The following is a 19,438-nucleotide window of genomic DNA, read 5'->3' on the forward strand; positions in this document are numbered from 1 at the left end:
ACTCCATATAGTTAATGTGATGCTGTTAGTGGTCACCAGGTGCCCAGGATCTAACACTGCTAGCAAATGTATGCATCTGAATTACGCAGCTGCCCTATAAGCAGGATCCTCCATATGCTGGAGATGAAAGGGAGCCCACAGTCCCCTAAAACATGGGGTGCTATGTGTCAGACCAATCACCTACAGGGCAGAATGCAGGAGGGATGGGGAGGAGGGGGATACAGGCAGTGTGCTTGGACAGTTAAGGGAGAACGATTCTTGTGGGGGGGGGGCGGTGTGGTGTTGGGACGCTGCATGGGAGAAACAGGCTTCTGAGCCGGGCTGCAGAGGAACGGAAAGGCATTTTAACAGGCACAAGGGTGGAGGGAGGGCATCTAGCCATGAGAAGCTGACTGCCCAGAGAGCCTGTGACATCTGGATGGGGACGAAGGAGACCCACTTGCCACCAGGCCAGAAAGGAGCTTGGAGCCAGGCCGTGGAAGCTGTGGGATACCCGGTACAGAGTTTTACTTGGGTGCTCCTGTGTAGGCAATGGAGAGCCTCCCAAGGCAGAGAAGTGCTCACAGACCCACTTACAGGAGAGAAATCATGTTGGCAGCTTTAGAGAAGACAGATTGGAGAGGCCAGGGCCAAAGGGCTAATCTCATTAGTTTACTTAGTATTCCCTTTGCATCCAAGGTTAAGTGTGGGTGCAGAGAGTCCTCTATTGTCTGGGCCACAGGATTGTCTTAGAGGGGGACTCTGCTAGAACAGCCCATCTAGATCCTCCAGGTGAATTCTACTTGTCCTGAAGCCTGGAATGCCTCTCAGACAAGGACTGGGAACTGACCACCTTCTCCAGGAAACTTAAAAAAGAAATCCATAAGATTAACTTTTTGACATACCATTGCTTCTGGGTTAGAAATAGCAGCGGTCCCTTCCTTTTAAGAGCATTCCTAAAACCTGTTCAGAATGATTGTCATCCAGGGAGCTGAACATTGGTTCCACTATCTATTTGATAAAGCATTGGGTGGGATAGATAGAAATTCCATTAATCAATAAGCATTAATTGGGCCCCGTGCTAGGTTCAGGGCATCCAAAGACAAGGAGCAAGACCAACCCAACAGGGATATAGAGATGCGTAGGTAATCAGTCATGTGTTAAGCACCTACTATATGCCAAGCTTGTGTTAGGTGCTGGCAATATAGATATGAAGGTTAAGACAGTCCCTGCTCCCAAGGCACTCCCATCTATCAGGGGAGACAATATATACATATGTAAGTATGTTGAAAATAAATATGTACAGAAGTCAGTCAAAAAGCCTTTATTAAGGAATGAGTAGCCCACTTAGGCTAAAGCACAGGACACAGGAAATGGAGTTGTGGGGGTTATGTCTAGAAAGAGGCCAGATTGGGGTGGGGGGGCCTTGAATGCCAAGAAAAGGAATTTGGGCTTCAGTAATCATACTAAAACTCACACACCCATGACCTCGGCTGAGTCTGGGAGGCAGACACCACATATGACAGGCCCCATTTTAGTGATGGTAAGACTGAGGCTCTGAGTTGTCAGTAACAGAGCTCGAGCCTGCGCCAGCGGCTGCACATTTCCCCCTCCACCGTGTTCCTTGTTGGGTGCCATTGGAAGGCTTTGGAGCCCGGCCGTGGAATGCGTGTTGTTGATTGAGTTCCAGACTCAGAGTCAAGAAGCCTTGGGTTCTAGCCCTCCTTCCTTCCTCGCTGTGGGCACCTGGGCACGGCTCTTAGGACATAATGCCCGGTGTTTCACCAGCCCCCAAGGGCTGTATCAATGTGGGCTAATTATTCCTGAGCATGAGTTTTAAACCAATCCATTCATCGGCAGTAGGGATAGGGTGAACAGGGTGAAGAAGCGGGGGGGCTGGACCAGAAGTCTGGCAGAGGGCAGATTCAGCCAGGGTATGATAGAAAGACCTAGGGGTCCTGGGTTCAAATCCCATCTTGGGGACTTATTTCCTGTATGAGCCCCTGGGTGGGTCTTGAATTTCCTCAACTGTAAAATGAGGAGTTTGGTCTAGATGCCTCTGGATTCTATTTAGTCCTAGCCCAAGGGAACCACAGGCTGAGAGCTCAACCCCTTCCAACCAATAGAAGAATGATGTACCCTCTGGGCTCTGTGGAGGCTCCTGAGTCTGGCGGGCAGAGCCGGCCTTTCCTGGAGCTGAGCAGCTGGGGGGAGGGCAGAAAAGGGGGGGGCACTGGGGAGGTGGAGGGATGGGAGGGAAATGCCAGTGCTGCTGCCGCCTCCACAAGACTAACCAGTCACGAGGGAAGGAATACGCTGTGGGTGAGTGAGAGCCATGACCAATGTGCTCATTGCCCGGGAGGTAAGAGGCCAGGAATGTCGTCAGATGGAATGTGTGTGAATGGTCCCTTTGAGAGGCAAGATCCCTGGGGAGGGAACCGAAGATGGGGCTGGGGTTTGGCAACATGAGCTCACAGTGTGGCATCTGGGAGATGCCTGATGGCCTTGGAGAGGGCACAACTGGGGGAGGGGCAAGCCTGGGAACATCCTCACCTATCACTGTGCACCACAGCTGAGGTGGGGATTCTTAGAACAGGAGAATGTCAGAGCTGGGAGGGGCCTCAGAACAGGGGGTGTCAAGAAATTGGACTCATTTGGACTCAAGTCCCTCCCAACTCTGACCTTCTCTGTCTTGAGGCCCCTCCCAGCCCTGACATCCTCTGTTCTGAGGCCCCTCCTAGCCCTGTTCTAATGGCTGAGTGATTTGGGTGGGTAGAGGAGGGAATACTGTCTTTGTGGTAGCTTGTGGTCATCCCCTGTCTGTTGTCTTGTCTGAAGAGGCCCCATTGGTGCTCAATGCCCCTGGGTGATATGATGCAGCCCCAACTGGCAGCTGCACCAGGGATGGGCTCAGGCCTCTCAGGACTATGACCGCTGTTTCCCTGGAGTTACATCTCCTTCCTGCTGAATCCTGGTAGTTTACAAAGCACTTGTCCTATTTATTTCTTTTACCCCAAGCTGGAGGGAGCCCTGTAGCCAGGACAGACAGTACTCTTTCCATTCTCCAAATGGGAGTAAGGAAGGAGTAGTCAGGGTAGATTTTACTATTCCCATTTTCCAGACAGGGAAGCGAGTTCCAATGAATGAACCTATTCATTCATTCATTCGCTAAGTGCTGCCCGATGCTGGGAAATGGAGACCTGTGGGACGGCAAGGGCCCCTTTCTCCACCCAGCAGTTTCTGGTGACTTCCTCAGGTCACCCAGCCGGTTCACGGCAGAGCTTGGCCTTCTGAGCCCAGAGCCCAGGCTCCTGTAGCCAGTGCCCTCCACCCACGTTTGAATTCTGGGATTATAGGCTGGAGCCTGGACTGAGCCATTCTGTCTTGAACTGATCGAAGGAAAGAATGTGTTGTGCCCAGACCCTTTGCTGGGGACTAAAATATCCTCTTCTCCCCTCCCCCAGGGCTTGTTCTGGGATCACATCTGCTCTTTGACGTCTCCGTGTCTAGTTATGGAAAACCAGAAGTGCCAGGGATTTTTTCAGGCCATGCAGAAACCTTCAAGAATGCCAGAGCCAAGATCATGTTAACAGCTGAGGAGCTGAGGCAAACAAAGAGCTACGGGCTCGTGGGCCCCAAGTGAGCTCAGAGACCCCGAGACTAAGGGATGGACCTAAAACACCGCTTCACTGAACCCCTTCATTTTCCCAATGAGGCCCAGAAGTGGAAAGCTGCCCACAGGTCACTCAAGCCAGAGGAGTGAGTCTCTTGAATTCAAGACGAGGGATCTTCCCATCATCCCCCAGTCCTGGATCACCTGGCCACCAGCTGCTGTAGCTTGCCAGGTTCCACCAAGTTGCAGAGCCCACTGGAAGGCCTGTCTTGAAGTCAGGAGGCTAGGGTTCGAGCTTGGGACTTGGGTCTCCCTTTCCTACTGATAGGAGGGTGAGGGTTTGGACAAGTCTTTTCTCCTTCCTGGGTCTCCTGGTCTTTATCTGTAAATGAGACAGCATTTCGAAAGGCCCTTCCAACCGAAGAAAGGTAAAGGAAGTCCACCCTCCCCCTACAGCCCCAGGATTACTCACTCAGCAGGCACCTATTAAACATGATTTCATATGCATAGTATATTTCTTGCCTTTTCAATGGGTGAAAATAAAAATAAAATTTTGAAGCATGTATTAAGCACCTACTGTATACCAAAACCCAGAGTTGCATTAAAGGCATGGATTGTTTTCCATTTGCCTTGGTATCTCAGGCTCTACTGTCCACTCCCCACCCTTTTTTTTTTTTTTTTTTTAGTAATGGACAGTAATTAATGTTATCTAGTATAAATGCTCCCTTTTACAGATGAAGAAACTAAGGCAGGTTGGTTTAGTGAGAAAATATTGGATTTCATACAGACCTGGGTTCAAAGCCAGCTTCTTGAGACAAGTCCCTTTGCCAGTGAGGGTGTTCCACCCCTGTAAATTGGATGTGATACCTGTATTACCTGCCTCCCAAGGTTGTATATGAGAGATAGGTGAAGCAAGTGATCAGGTCATAGGTGGGAAGTGGTCAGGCATTTATTAAGCACCTACTGTATGTCAGGCCCTATGCTAAGCATTCTGGACAGAAAAAAAAAAGGCAGAAACAGGGTCCCTGGCCAGAAGTACAATGGGGAAGACGAGTGAAAATAACTAGGGATGTAGGAGCTATGTACAGAGAAGGGATGAGGTGATCTCTGAGATTTGGGACAGGACAGGAAAGGCCTACAGAAGGTGGGATTTGAGCTGAGTCTTACAGGAAGCCAAGATATCTAAGAAGTCTAGGTGACGAGGGAGAGGATAGTAGTCACTGGAAACCAGGCAAAAGCATGGAGTTGGGAGAGGTAGTGCTTGGGTGGGCAATAGCCACGAAGTCAGTGGACTGGGTGGTGGAGAATGTTGAAGGGAGTGAGGGGTAAGAAGGGGCCAGGTTGTGAAGGGCTTTCAGTAACAAATGGGAGCTTTTGATTCTCCTGGGAAGAGGGAGCCATTGGAGTTTATAGAGTAGGGGAGTACCACCATCAGACATATGCTTTAGAAAGATCACTTTGGTGGCTGGGTGGGAGATGTGTTAGAGAAGAGAGATCAATGAAGAGGCTCTTGAATGGTCCAGGAGGGACTAGGCTGGTTGCTGGGTGAGTGGGGCAAAGGAAACCTATTGTAGCAACAATGTGGCTAGCAGCCGTTGTGGGGTGTGAGGCCCAACCGAGGGCTGCCGGGCACAGGATCTATGATCTGCTTCACTAAGGAAAGTAACTTTAAGGGCTACCAATCTCAGTTTAATTAAACACACATATACCAATCACTTAGTTCAGGGGGAAAAGATCAGCCCCCTGAACTTCAAGGCAAATCCAGACAGAAATTACAAACATTGGCAGACAGACCTTGGCTGATCAAATCACAATGCATAGTTACCAGAGAAGAACCAGTGGGTCTGGGTTAGCAAAGCTGGGGGCAGTTACAGCTCACCCAGAGTCTCAACACTCCTTCTATGAGTGTGCCCCAAAAGTCAAACACCAACATTGGATCTTATATACCCAGCTCAGGGTCCTGGGGCCCTTGATTACCTCAGTGCTGAGAAGCCTCAAAGAATGGTGAAAAATCCCATTTAGGGTGTGGGAAAGTTAATCCCTAGTACCACCAAATACAAGTCGATGACCCCTGATTGTTTCAGGGCTGAGGAACACTCTAAGACAGATCTCACTTTACCTGCCCCATTCAAACAAAGGCCAGAATCATTAAAGTCACGTTAGAGAAGAACAGCGAAAAGTCTCACCTTAATTACTGTTACACCTATGTTCTCCCCCTAAGAGGGGGATTGTGACCAACTGCCAAGGTCTGTCCAGAGACTGGCTTTGCAGGGTCAGAGCGGAGGGGTCAGCAGAGGGGACCTTGACCCTCCTGGAGGGAAGTTGGGGAGAAAGAGAATGAGTTCTGCTGGAGGTGCCCAGGAGATGTCTGATGCTGCTGTCTGGAAGAGAGAGGTTAGGGCTAGGTCCATGGGTCTCCATGGAGGTGACTTCAAGACCCATGAGAGCAAAGGGCTTGATAAAGAAATGTTCCTTGACCCGACTTGCCTGATGAGCTCTCCCTGCAATGTAGAGGGAGAGAAAAGAAGGCTGGGATGTGTGGCCAGAGAGTGTGGGTGACGGGGAGGGAGATCTAGCCAGAGACACTGTGGAGCTGTTAGACCAGTGAGGGGGAGGGAAGATAAGGAGGGGGAGAGGGTGAGGAGGAGGGGGAGGGGGAAAAGGGGAGGGAAAGGGGGAGGGGAAGAGGGGGAGGGGGAGAGGAAGGGAGAGAAGGAGAGGAAGAGGGGGAGGGAGAGAGAGGGAGAGAGGGAGGGAAGGAGAGATAGACAGAGACAGAGAGACAGAGACAGAGAGGAATGCTGAGGGAGGAGGGAGTATCTAGGTAGAGACACTGATTCTATGCTAAAGGTTTCCCCCACAACAGTCCCTAAGGTAGGCAGTGCAAGTTGGATCCCCATTGTACAGATGGGTAAACTGAGGCCCAGAGAGTCAAGGTGCCTGAAGGCACACAGGCAGCACTGCAGAATTCCTTCCAGGGGCATGAGGAAGATTCCCTACTTGGTGCTAAAACAGATCCTCCCACCCCCACCTCCTCCCACTCATAAGACCCTGGGCTCCTATAGGGGCTAAGAGCTGGAGGAGACCTGGGAAGACATCTAGGACAAATACACAGACACAGACTGTAAGACAAGGAAGGGGCAGGGATCCCTGGTGACTCTAAGGTGATAGTGCTGGAGGGACCCTTGCTGTGGAAGAAATGACAAGTCCAGGGCCTTCTCTCCCCGGCCCCCCAAATAGGAGCAGGGCATTGGGGATAGGAGCTTCGGTTCTAAGGGAGAGATGCTCCTTATACTTAACCACAAAAGAAGTGCAAGGGAATTGGGGTGGGGGGAGGAGACCCCAGCAGCAGAGGGAAAGAGGGAAAAACCTAATGCGGGAGGTGAGCCTGGCTGTGGTTTAAAAGAAACAAAGGACTCTTAAGTGGCAGAAATGAAAAGGAAGAGCATTTTGGACGTTGGGTACAGCCTGGGCAAAGGTCTGGAGGTGGGAGATGAATGTCCCCTTAAGAGCAAGGGAAGGAGAGTCACAGAGAACAAGGCTGGGCAGCTGGGTTGGAGTCCCGCTGAGAGGGGCGTTAACCGCCTCATTACACACAGGGGATGGCATTTGACTTTAGAGGCAATATAGAGACCCCAGAGCCTGTTGCTTTGCGCTCCTGGGGCGGGGAGGGGGCGGGCCAGGCAGAGCCCGGAAGTTGGGGCGAGGAGGCGGGAAAGGCTTAGGCTCCGTCCAGGTGAGTCTCCGTGATTGACAGCCCAGGGGGCGGGCCCTGGAATCCCGTGTCCGTGAGGGCTCTGACTCGGCGCCTGCCTGGCCGCCCGTAGAGGGGAAGAAGAGGAGGGGGAGAGCGGTGAGGGGCGGGGCTTTTCCGGCATCCCGGGCTCTGATTGGTTAAGACTGGGGTCGCCTGCGGGGGCGCGGCTCTGGGCCCGCCCGGAGGCGCGGCGGGCCAATGGACGCGTCTCGGGGGCGGGGCCTCGGCGACGGCTGCGGTGGTGGCGGCGGCCGCGGCCGAGGAGACAGCGGAGGCGGCGGGCGGGGCCGGGCCGGGCCGGGCCGGGCGGGCGATGGCGAAGAGCCGCGGGGAGAACGGGCCGAGCTCGCCGGGGCCAGGCGGGAGCCTATCGGGGACCCGGGAGAGCCTGGCCCCGGGCCCGGACGCGGCCTCGGGCGCCGACGAACTCAGCTCCCTAGGCTCCGACTCAGAGGCCAACGGCTTCGCGGATCGCCGGACCGACAAGTTCGGCTTCCTCGTGGGCGCGCAGGGCGACCCCGGCGCGTGAGTACCGCGGCCCCCGCCACCGTCGGGTCCCTCCCTCCGCCGTGACCCCCCCGGGATCTCTGGACCCTCCCCCCCCCCCCCCCGCCGTGACCCCCCGGGATCTCTGGACCCCCCCCCCCCGCCGTGACCTCCCGCTGTGACCTGACCCTCCCCGCTCGATCCCCCCCGAGACTGCTAGAACCCCCCCCCCCCGCCGTGTCCTCCCCCGCTGCAACTCCCCCTCAGACTGCTGGAACACCCCCCACTTCCGCTGTGCCCCCCGGGACTGCTGACCCCCCCGCCATGACCCCCCCGACCTCTGGAACAGCCCCCCCCCCCGCTGTGACCCCCCTGCTGTAACTCTCCCCACAAGACTGCTGGAACCCCGCCCGTTGTGACACTCCCGAAACTGCTTGAACATCCCCTCTGCTGTGACCCCTCCTGAGACACCCCCCCCCGCCGTGACCCCCCCGAAAACTGAGGGGGACCTCCCCCCGCTCCGTAAACTCTCCCCGACTGCCGTGACTCCCTTGAGACTGCGGGACATCCCCGAGAATACCGTGACCCTCCCCCCGGACTGCTAGGACCCCCCCCCCCATGACTTCCGCTCCCTGACCCCCCTCTCCTCCTGGACCTTCTCTGCGGTTACACCCCCCCCCCCGCAGGCGAGGGGGCCTGTGACACAACACACGTGACAACCTTCCCCCCACAAGGGCATTCCCCGCTCCCCTCCCCCTGCCTCGGGATCGCCCCTCCGCACACACCTGGGGCCAGGACCGCCTGACACCTGACGCTACTCCCTCCCCGCCCCAGGCTCCTGTCCCCAGCCAGGTGAGGCTGGAGCTTGCTGGTGCACCTCCCCACCCCCTCCCCACCGTAGGGCCAGGTCCGAGCTTCTCCCGAGGACCTAGTGATCCCCTCCCGCAAGGGCGGGCGAGATGTTCCCCAGGACGCAGACACCATGCCCCCACCCCATTCCCCATCAGTACAGAGACAGGTCAGAGTACCCCCAGCCTCTCTCCCTGGAATTCCCCTCCACACACACACACCCCTGTTCACTATTCTCCCAAGACCCAAATGAGTAACGTTCACACCCAACCCTACGGTCCCCAGCCCAGAAGCTGGAGCTGTGGTTAATCTCCCATTGGGGGCTCCTTATGGGGACCAGCTAACCCCTTTCCCCGGGGATTCATCCCATTCTCTGTCTTCCCTAGACTTCGGTTCAGTTCCATGAATGTGGCCTCCCTCCCACCCAGAGACTGTCCCCAGTCTCCTCTTGGAGACCCTTCCTGTGGTCTTAGAGACCCCCATCCCCTTCCCTCCCAGCAGAGTATCTAAGGACACAGCCATGCCCTGCCCTGGAGGTCTCTGGAAATCCCCCCTTCTAAGAGCAGCCTTAAGCCTCACACACACTCTCTTCTCTCTCTCTCTCTGTCTCTCTCTCTCTTTCCCTCTCTCTCTCTCTCTCTCTCTCTCTCTCTCTCTCTCTCTCTCACACACACACACACACACACACACACACACACACACTCACACTCACACTCACACTCCCTTCCTCCCTGGAATCCCCCCTCTCTAAGGGTGGGTAATGCAGATACTCTCCCAAGCCCTGGGAGCCCCCCTTGCCTGTCAGGTCCCTGCAATTCTCCTGGACCACCCTGCCTTACAGAGGGATGGAGGGAGGGAGAGAGACCTCTTTAGGGAACTTTCTCAAGGACCCTCCCCAGATTCTCACCCCACATTGGGACATTTTCTTCCCCCTGTTCTCCCTGCCCCTAGCTCTCCCAGCTGATTGTCTCCTGCCTCCCAGATCTTGAGTCCCTCTCCCCAAAGCCACACATAGAGGAATGGGTCAGCTCCCCAGGATGCAGATGTCATATCCAGCTGGTGCGGGTACCATTCCACCCCCTCGAAGTGCTAGATGGGCACATCCCATTCCCCCTCCCCCACATACATTTCCAGGGAGGTGAGAGAGAGCTAACTTGTCACCCCCACCCCCTCCTAGGCCAGCTATCCGCTCAGTTCTTCCAACAGGTGAACACCGCCAACAAGGGTGGATACCCCTGTGCTCCCACCACCTGCCTCATATTCTGGGCAGATGGACAGCCACCACATGCACATGCATGTACACATGGATGGACAACCATGACAAACCCCACCCCCACAAGCATTCTGTGGCCAGTCCAACCTTTCCTCCCCCAGCAGGCCAGCTACACAACACCGGTCACCAGTGACCACATATATACTCCTTCCTTCAGAAGGTCCCCAGAACCTCATACACACCCAGAATCTCATCCCCTACACACACACAGTCACACAGAACCTCATTCCCTACACACACACACACATATACACACACCCAGAACCTAATCCCCTCTACACACACACATACGCATACACACACACACCCCCACACATGAGAGACAGACATACACCCACCCATCACCTGACCTCTTGCCCAACCCCTCAAAGGCAACCGATGTGGCATAGAGATATCCCTGTCCCCCTAACTCTCCCCTCACATACCAGCTGTGAGGAGACAGAAGTGTGTGCCCTCCTGGACCAGCCCATCCAGTGTTATCTGCCCCACATGTGGTGGGCACACCCCAGCTTTGCCTGTCATTCCCACTTCCCCCATCTGCCCCAGACCTCCCAGGAGGCAGGCAGCAGCAGACACAGCTTTTCCAATGGGGGAGCCTAGCACCCTTTGCCCTCCATCAGGAACGTGCCCCCCTGTGCCTGCCCCTTCTCTCCATTTCTGAGCTCCTTCCCCAGCCTGACCCCTGTTTCCTGTTCAAAGAGAGGCCATTTGAGGCCAGCTGGCATATATTAGGGTCCTGCCTTTTATCTCCCCAAGTGTCTCCTCTCTCAGAGAAGATGCCCACCTGCCCCAGGAGGCACCCTCTTTCCTTTGAGTTCATCTTATTCTTTCGAAAGGAGACCTGGCATCTCACTTTCCTCACCCATGGGAAGTTCCCCTCCCCCTCCAGCTTCCCCCGCTGGCACTGTGCCAGGCTAAACCCTCACTGATGGATTGATATCCAAGCTTTCTGCCCACTTCCTCCCTGTGCCCCGTGACTTGTGCCTAACGGAGGCCTGAGGCTAGCAAGCAATAAGAGTGAAGATGATGACCCACTGTGTGGTGGTGGAAGGTAGATGGGGAGTGCTTGTTTGGGTGTTGGGAAGCAACCCAGGTTCTGCTTTTTCCAGGGGGTGAGAGCTGCAGATAAACCTCTTGGGGGAGGGGGCATGAAACCCATATCTGGTAGAACTGAGGAGCTTGGCCCTTTGAGAGGTTAGAAAAGGGAGAAGTTTTTTCTAGCATTTGTAGCCAGAGACACCTCCCTTTGGCTCGAGGGCTGGAGGCGGCCTGGCCTGCTCAGCCAGCTTGGCCCTTGACTGTCCCCCCCCACTGGGCTTTTCGAGTCCCAGGAAAGACAGCAAGAGGAGAGGGGGCTCTGCCCTTGGGCTGCAGAGAGTATGCTGTAGCAGAACGGGATGGAACATTCCAGAACAGGCTTTGGGCCTGGGTCCTGGCTTTTCTATCCATTTTCCTTCCATGGCTCCTTGGGGCTTGGCCTGACTTGAGGCCCCTTTGTAAGAAGAGCCCTTCGTTTTTCCTTTTTCACCTCCCCAGCAGGCTTTCTTGACCCACATCTATTTATACTGTACTGATAATCTGGGTGTTGCCTACTTCGATTTTGTCCTGGTGGGAAACACCCCCCAGGAGAGGCAACTATCACTGTCAGCAGAAAAACGTTTCAGGGTGGCTGGTCTCCAGTGGCCATCCTCATGCCCAGAGGAGTAAGTTGTAGGGGCGGCCGGAAAGTGGGCAGCAAGGAGCTCTGGCCCCAGACTAAAGGTCCATTGAGGCCTCTCGGGGCCAAAGTTCCTTGGGGGTGGGCCCTGTCAGCTGCCTCTCCAAACCTGGAGAAAAGCCTGCTGGGACCCAGGCTCCATCCCCAACACAGTCAGATGGAGGCAGCCCCCGAGGGGACCATGACCTCCATGTGAATGGTGTCACCACATTTGGAGGTGGAAAGACATTAACTAGGTCATCAGCAGCTCCCATGTGACAGAGAAGCGACTGAGATTTGCCCAGACTTCTCAAGGAGAAACCTCTGAGCTAGTGATGGCTGTCCTCGGTGGTGGTGAGGGGAAGGTCTCTCACAGAGCACCTACTATGTGCTGCTGTCCTGGGTGACGGTGAGGGGAAAGTCTCTCACAGAGCACCTACTATGTGCTGCTGTCCTGGGTGGTGGTGAGGGGAAAGTCTCTCATAGAGCACCTACTATGCACTAGGCACATTACAGATACTGTCTCTGATCCTGACAACAGCCTTTTGAGGGACGTGCTGGTGCTGTTCCCAGGCCGAGGTTAAGTGACTTACCTGCCAGGGTCACACAGAGTCGTGGGCCAGGTTAGATTTGAACACAGGTTGTCCTGACTCCAGTCCAGTGCTCTGCCCACTGCACCACCTTGCTGCCTTGAATGCTTGAGAACCCACAAACATTTATGAGAATCTGGGAGGGTAGGGTTCTTGCTGCCCAGCACCCTTGTTTGACAAATGGGTTCACTGAGGCCCAGAGCAGGGCTGTGTCCTGCCCACAGTCACAGACCCCCTAAGTGGAACTCTAGAGCTCTTCCTTCTTCAGCCTTTCTCCCCCGTCCCTGAAGAGATGAGGCTCCGAGTGCTGCCCTCAAGGGGCTGCTAGTCCGATTGAGCATGCTGGAAAGAAGCATCGCCAGCAGTCTTCAGGAGTGTACTCTGTGTGCCAGGCCGGGGCTGTGGGCAGGGAGGCTCCAGTGGCAGGGGCCTGGTCAGTGTCGCAGTGGGTGGGGCTCCCTGCTTGGAGGGTTAGCTGGAGCTGGGGAGGAGGAGAAGGCCTCGCAAGGTTGGCAAAGCCCTTCTTGCCTCCCAACCCTATGGGCTAGGGACTACAGATTTTACTCCCCTTTCATAGATGAAGAAGTGCGGGTTTGAGTGGAAAAGGCCTTGCTTGCAATGACCTGGGAGCTCAGGCCGGAGCCCAGAATCCCACTCTGAGGCTGCAGAGGGGGAAATGTCCTCCCTCTGAGCTGTCCCAGAGGACCACCGAGCACGGTGATGTGCCCAAGGGGGAGGGGTCGGGCCAGATCCTGGCATGGGCCTGGAAGCGGTGCCTTGTCTCCCCAGTCTCTCCATCGGGAAGAGGGGGCGAGTGTCAGCTTCTCCTTACCTCCCCTCCATCAGATGGCTGTGCTCTCCCTCATTCCCTTGGGTGCCTGCTTCCTGCAAGGGCAACCCGGGGGGCCTGGGACCCAGGGAACATCTGGAGTAGCTGTGGGTGCCAGAGGTTATTTTTGTCTTGCTGGCCCATGTTTCCTCCCTACCCCCTCAGGGGAGGCCCCATTAGTATTCAGCAGACTTCCTATGAAGGCTGTCCTGAATGAGGGAGAAAGGAGGGTCTCTATACCGTTGTGCCCACGAGATGGGCTGCACAGCTGGAATGAGACAGCTGCAGACGATGGGGGGGATGTTGGTGGAACCCTGATGGGTGAGGCTGCTGGGCCTCCCTCGTCCCTTCCCTCTGCTCCCCACCCCAGCCTCAGAAGAAAAGCTGGTTTTGCAGCCCCGTGGGTGTGAGCTGGCTTCTTTTGCTGCAGCATGCTGGTAGAGCCGGTCCCAAGCTGTGTCTCTGACAGGGCCCACTTGCTAGGGGAGGGGGCTGGCTTGCCAGCTGCTGCCCTCTTGGGCTGCCTCGGCTGGGCAGTCCTGAGCTGTGGGAACGTGATAAGGCCGGTGGGACCTGTTTGGGGTTTTGTCTTCCCAGCCTTGGATACCGGGCCTCCATCCAGACAGCCATTGGCACCTGGCTCAAGGCCAGGATCCCAAGTAGGGGAGAGAAGCTGCCCAGGGTAAGCCTCTCCAGGGGCCAGAGTCACTGGATAGGACAAAGCCTCCAAGAAGTGCTATGCAGTTAGCCATTCGCTTTACACCTGTTGACGGAGCATCCTGTGGTCTGGGTTATGGGCCACACAGAGATGAATGAGAGGCTGGCCTCTGCCCTCTTGCGTGCAGTCCAGGGAGGGAGATCAGACCTGTAGCCAAATAACTGATAATAAGAAAAGAAATAAGCATAGGAGAGGGGTCCAGTGTCCTCAGAGCTGTCTCCTCTAGGATGTGAGATTGAGATCTGAGCCTTGGAAAAGGGCTTGAATTTCAGCAGGTGGAGACGGAGGAGCTCAGGAAGGAGTGGCCCTTCCCCCTATTATTGGTGCCTTCATTTACCCCCCATTGTATAACCTCAATTAGACTTGATGCCTTAAAAAAACCCACCCTCATGTCCTCCTCCAAGCAGTTGAACTGTGCCTTGTAACAAATAAAAACTAGCTGACTGATAAGGCAGTGTGGTGTGACAGCTGCCCTGTGGGCCTGCCCCCTTCTCCTGAGACCCGATCATTCTCTGCGCTCTCCAGTGAAGGTTGGTTGGTGCGTTTAGGTGGACTTCAGGCCTTGGAGAGCTGGGTTTGTTTTCAGGATTTAGGAGCAGGTTTTTTTTGGTCCTTCATTGTTCCAATAACTCACTTCCCAAAAACCTTCCCAGAATTCCTCATTCACCATTTGTGACTCAGTGATGTTCCATCATATGCCTTCACCCATTCCCCAATCTGTCACTTGTTCCCAGGGTTTCGTTACCACAAGGAGGACCGCTGTATTATAGGATCTTTCTGGACACCGTTGACTTTCTTGCCTTTTTTGGGGGACCCTGGGGGACTGTGGGTTGAAACCTCCCAGTCACATTGGGAGGATTGTCCAGGGAATCGGTTACTCAGCAAGCATTAAGTGCCTGTTTCATGCCATGCTGGCCCTTGCTAATTGCTAAGGATACCAAGACAACATGAAAAACATTCCCTGCCTACGTTCTGATGGAGGAGACAACCTGTCCATATTTGGATATATACAAGACACTGATGAGGGAGGTAAAAGGTAATCTCAGAAGGCAGGCCCTGCCAGCTGGGGCCGGGGACTGGCAAAGGCCTCCAGCAGAAGGTGGTACCTGAACTAAGACTGGAAAGGAGCTCCGGAAACCACGAGGTGACAATTGAGGAGGAAAAGCAGTACAGGCCTTGGGGACACACCAAGATGGTGGATGGGTTGCCACTTGGGAGAAATAGAAGGCCTGGTTGTCTGGACCTGAGAGTAGAAGAAGGGGCGCATTGTATGACAAGGTTGTCACTGGAGTCTGAGAATGAAGGAAACAAGGAAAATCACTTATTAATTACCTACTGTTTGCCAGACCATGCTAAGTCCTTTGTAAATAGCTCATTTGATCATCAGATGACCCCGGGAGGCTGATGACATGAAGACCAGTCTGGCAGTTGTGTGGAGGAGAGATTGGAGAGGGGAGAGGCTTGAGACAGGGATAGTGCATATGAGAAGGGGGCCTGAGCTAGGATGGTTGGCTGAGCCCAGAATGGGAAGGGAAGGGTCATAGAAGCAGAAATGGAGAGATGTGGCAAGTGGTCGGATGAGGTAGCACGTTGGGTAAGAGTGAGGAGCTGAAGAGGAGGAGGGGGCTGAGGTTGCAAACCTGGGAGACTGAAGAGATGGTGGCATCTTGGCAGAAATTGGAGATGGCTTGCTTTTGGAGGGAAAGAGGATGAATTCTGGAGTGGTAGACATGTTGAATTTGAGGTGTCTGTTGGACACCCAGATTGAGATCAGTTAAAAAGCATTTATTAATCACTTGCTAGGTTGCAAGCATTGGAGATACCCTCATTCAGGAAAGGGAAATGGTCCCTACATTCGAGGACTCCACATTCCCAGGTGGCACACATAGGTGAGCTGAACTTCAGGGCAGATGGAAAGGCCCTTGAAGTCCTAAGGTTTCAGTGATAGGCTGGATGGCAGGACCCAGTGGTCCTTAGGTTACATCAGTGGGTCAGATGAAAGTGCTGGGGGGTCTGGAGGGCATAGAGGCAGTGGAGATGGTAAGTCCTGAAATGGTAAGACCTCATGCCACAGTTGTAGGGAAGATGGTGGTCATCCATCTCACTAGAAGGAATAGAGTTGGCAATTCTGGTCTTATCTAAGTTGTGTGAGCAGACAGCCCAGGAGTCTATGTGGCGTGGGTGCCAAGGAGAGGGGAAGGTGGAGTGGAAAGGGTGCCCCTATATTGGAAATGATCAGTACGCCTTTGGTGATGGAGGACTGGGAACTGGGGGAGAAGAATGGAGGGGAATCTAGTAGAGAGGCATGGAGCCAAGGATGTGGAAAAGCAAACAGGCCAGTATGTGGCCCTATTGTCCAAGGAGGAAGTTAGCATAGGACTGAGAAGATCAGGAGGGGCCAAACTGGAATCTCTCTTTGATTCTAGAGGTGATAAGGCAGTAGCTAGAATACAGAGGCAGAAAATTAGAACTGGAAAGGCCCTTAGAGATCATCTGGTCCAGCCTACTCATTCTGCAGATAAAAAAACTGAGGCACTAAAAGGTGCAAAGATTTGTTGAAGGTCATATAAATGGCAGAGCTGAGATTCTAAACTTAGTTCTCGTGCTGCCAAGTGATATTATTCTGTTCTACCAAACTGAAGCCGGGGCTTGCCAGGACCTAAGGTCCTCGTGTCCCAGGGCACACAGGGGAGAACCCATCTCAGTCAAAGGAATTGGGAAAAGCTTATGTGAGACCTCGTTGCCTTCTCTGTGCCTTGTCTCGAGGACAGGGAACTCTTTGTGAAAATCAAAAAAAAAAAAAATCCAAACTCCAGGAATGACCTAAATCTAAAGAACGAAGATCAATGTTCTTTTATTTTCTATTTCTAATTATATATATTTTTTCAATCAGGAATATTGATTCTTCCCCCTGGCCCTCTTCTCCAATTGAAAATGAAAGTAAAACAAAGCCCCTATTACAAAGATGTATAGTCAAGCGGAACAAATTTCTGCATTGGCCAAGTCCCCAAACTAAAAATACACATCTGAGTCTCATTCTGTCCTGTGAGCACTTTCCTTCCCTGTCAGGAGGTGGGGAGCATGTGTCATCATTAGTCCTCTGGAATTGTGTTTGGTCACATACTGATCAGAGGCCCTGACTCCTTCATAGTTGTTTGTCTTTATGATATTGCTGTCATTGTATAAATTCTGGTTCTGCATCAGTTCATACAAGTCTTCTCAGGTTTTTCTGAAATCATCCCTTTTATTATATCTTATAACACAGTGGTATTATCCTTTCATATTTATATATCCTAACGTGTTCAGCCATACTCCAGGAGATAACTCCTTAAATTCCCATTCTTTATCACCTCAAAGAGAGATATAGATATTTTTGTACATCCTTAGAATTTGTTTTGTTTAAGATTAATCCCTCCCTTAATCTACCCCCTCCCCCTAATCCTCCTCTTTCTCTATAGAGTGAAATGTACTGTGTACGTGTATATGTGTGTGTATTCTTCCCTCCTTTGACCACTTCAAATGAGAGTAAGATTCAAGTGTCAGCTGCTCTCCCCGCCCCCTTTCCTCCTTGTTTGTGTAACTGTCTGCTTGATCACCTTGATTTGGCGAGATGATTTTCCTTAATCTTCCTTTCTTTTTTCTTCTAGTTGTATTCCTTTTCTTCTCTTTTTTCATTCTTAAGATTATTAAGACATAAGAGAACCACCCCTAGGCCTTGTCTATTAGACTCCCACTAGGATCCCTGATAATGAGAGGGTTTAGAGGGGACACATGTATCATCTCCTATTTGAATGTAAGCATTAATCTTTGTTTAGTCCTCCATGTTTGTTTACCTTTTTATATTTCTTATAATGCCTGTGTTTGAACTTCAGAATTTCTACACATCTCTAGTCTTTCCACTAGGAGTGCTTGAAAGTCCTATGTTTCATTAAAGGTCCATTTTCCCCCTGTAGGAATATATTTAATTTTTCTGGGTAAATTATTCTTCATTATAAGCCCATATTCTTTGCTTTCTGGAATATCTCATTCCAAGCTCTCCATTCCTTTATTGTTGTGGCTACTAAATCTTGTGTGATTTTGATTGTGGCTCTTCAGTGTTTCAATTCTTTCTTTCTGGAGGTTTGCGGTAATTTTTCTTTGACCTGGAATCTCTGGATTTTGGCTATAACATTCCCAGGAATTTTCATTTGTTTTTTTTTTTTCCAGGAGGTAATGGATAGATTCTTTCTATTTTTACTTTGTTCTCTGGTTCTGAGAGATCTGGACAATTCTCTTTTAAGATTTTTTGAAATGTGATGTCTGGGATCTTGTTTTGGTCATGGAGTTCAATGATTCTTAAATTTCTTCTCAATTTGTTTTCTAGGTTACTTAACGTTTTCTTCCATTTTTTTTTTCAGTCTTTTGACTTTGCTTTACTATTTCTCCCACACTTACAGAGTCATTCATTTCTGTGTGGTCCATTCTAATTTTCAAGGGGTTTTAGCTTGGGCAATATTTTGTACCTCTTGTGCCAAGCTATTAATTCCCTTTCCGGTTGTTTCTTCCACAACTCTCATTTCTTTTCCACTTTTTTTTCCTCAGGTGATTTCATTTCATTTATAAAAACATTTTTAAATTTTTGAAAAAATTTCATCTTTTAGGAATTGTAGTTGAATTTATGTATTTTCCTTTGAAGCTTTACTTGTAGAAGTTTTGGAGTCATTGTTTTCTTCTGAGTGTGTGTCTTGAATGTTGCTGTCAACATAAGACCTTTTTCTAGTGGGATGTTGTTTGTTTTTCCAGTCTATTTCTTGACTTTGGACTTGATATTAAGGTCAGGAGCTTCTTGGGGTATTCCATGTTGTGTTTTTCCAGGCCCTCACGACCAGCCCAGGCTGGGGGCCTGCAAGGCTTTGGGCTGATCTGGGGCGGAGTGATTGCTACCCCACCTCCGTCTGTCTGAGCTCTGCACATTCCTGACTTGTTTGGGGTCTGAGCCATAATAGACTGCTGCTGCTGAATGCGGCCTGTGCGGGCCAGCTGGGGAGTCCTGCTGACTGGCTCCCTCTGGTCTGGGATTCCTGCTCTCCTTAGTCCTCTGCATGTTGGTCTAGGTCAGGGGTGGGCAACCTGCAGCCCTGGGGCCACATGTGGCCCTCTAGGTCCTCAAGTGTAGCCCTTTGACTGAACCCAAACTTCCCAGAACACATCCCCTAATGAAAGCATTTGTTCTGTAAAGCTTGGACTTGGTCAAAAGGCTGCACCCGAGGACTTAGAAGGCCACAGCTTCCCCACCCCTGATCTAGATGCTGGAAGTGAGACCCTGATCTGCCCCACTGCCTCTCTCTGTACAGGACTCAGAGCCTTTTGCTGCACCCCCAGGTGTGAGTCCCCTCAGTCCATCCTGGATCTGTGACCCAGAGCTGCCCTCTGGCACCAGTACCCTTGCATAGGTCTGGGACTTCCTCTTGCCTTGGTACGAAGCCTCTCCCTCTCCTGGAATGTATCCTGTCCAGACCCTGGCCCCAGTGTCCACAGACCTCCATGCCAGAAAACCTGGGCCAGGACTTTTCTTGGATTTCCCCATTAGCTGTTTTCTGCTGTTTGGAGGAGTTTGGGGAGGGGGTGGGGGAAGGAGCTCCCTGTATTGCTTCCTGCACTCCTCCCTC

The 19,438-nt window shown here is 52.5% G+C and overlaps 1 protein-coding gene across 1 annotated transcript in view; it reads left to right on the plus strand.

Annotated features, from left to right (window-relative positions):
* Positions 1–7,662: 7,662 nt before the first annotated feature.
* The window catches only part of TBC1D10A (TBC1 domain family member 10A), a 39,017-nt gene continuing 27,241 nt past the window's right edge, over positions 7,663–19,438 (plus strand). The window contains exon 1 of the mRNA XM_036756367.1: positions 7,663–7,874. Within this exon, the coding sequence (XP_036612262.1) occupies positions 7,663–7,874 (212 nt within the window). The remainder of the gene's footprint in view (positions 7,875–19,438) is intronic.

The sequence above is a fragment of the Trichosurus vulpecula genome, chromosome 1 (assembly GCF_011100635.1).
Source record: "Trichosurus vulpecula isolate mTriVul1 chromosome 1, mTriVul1.pri, whole genome shotgun sequence".
Lineage (NCBI taxonomy): Eukaryota > Metazoa > Chordata > Mammalia > Diprotodontia > Phalangeridae > Trichosurus > Trichosurus vulpecula.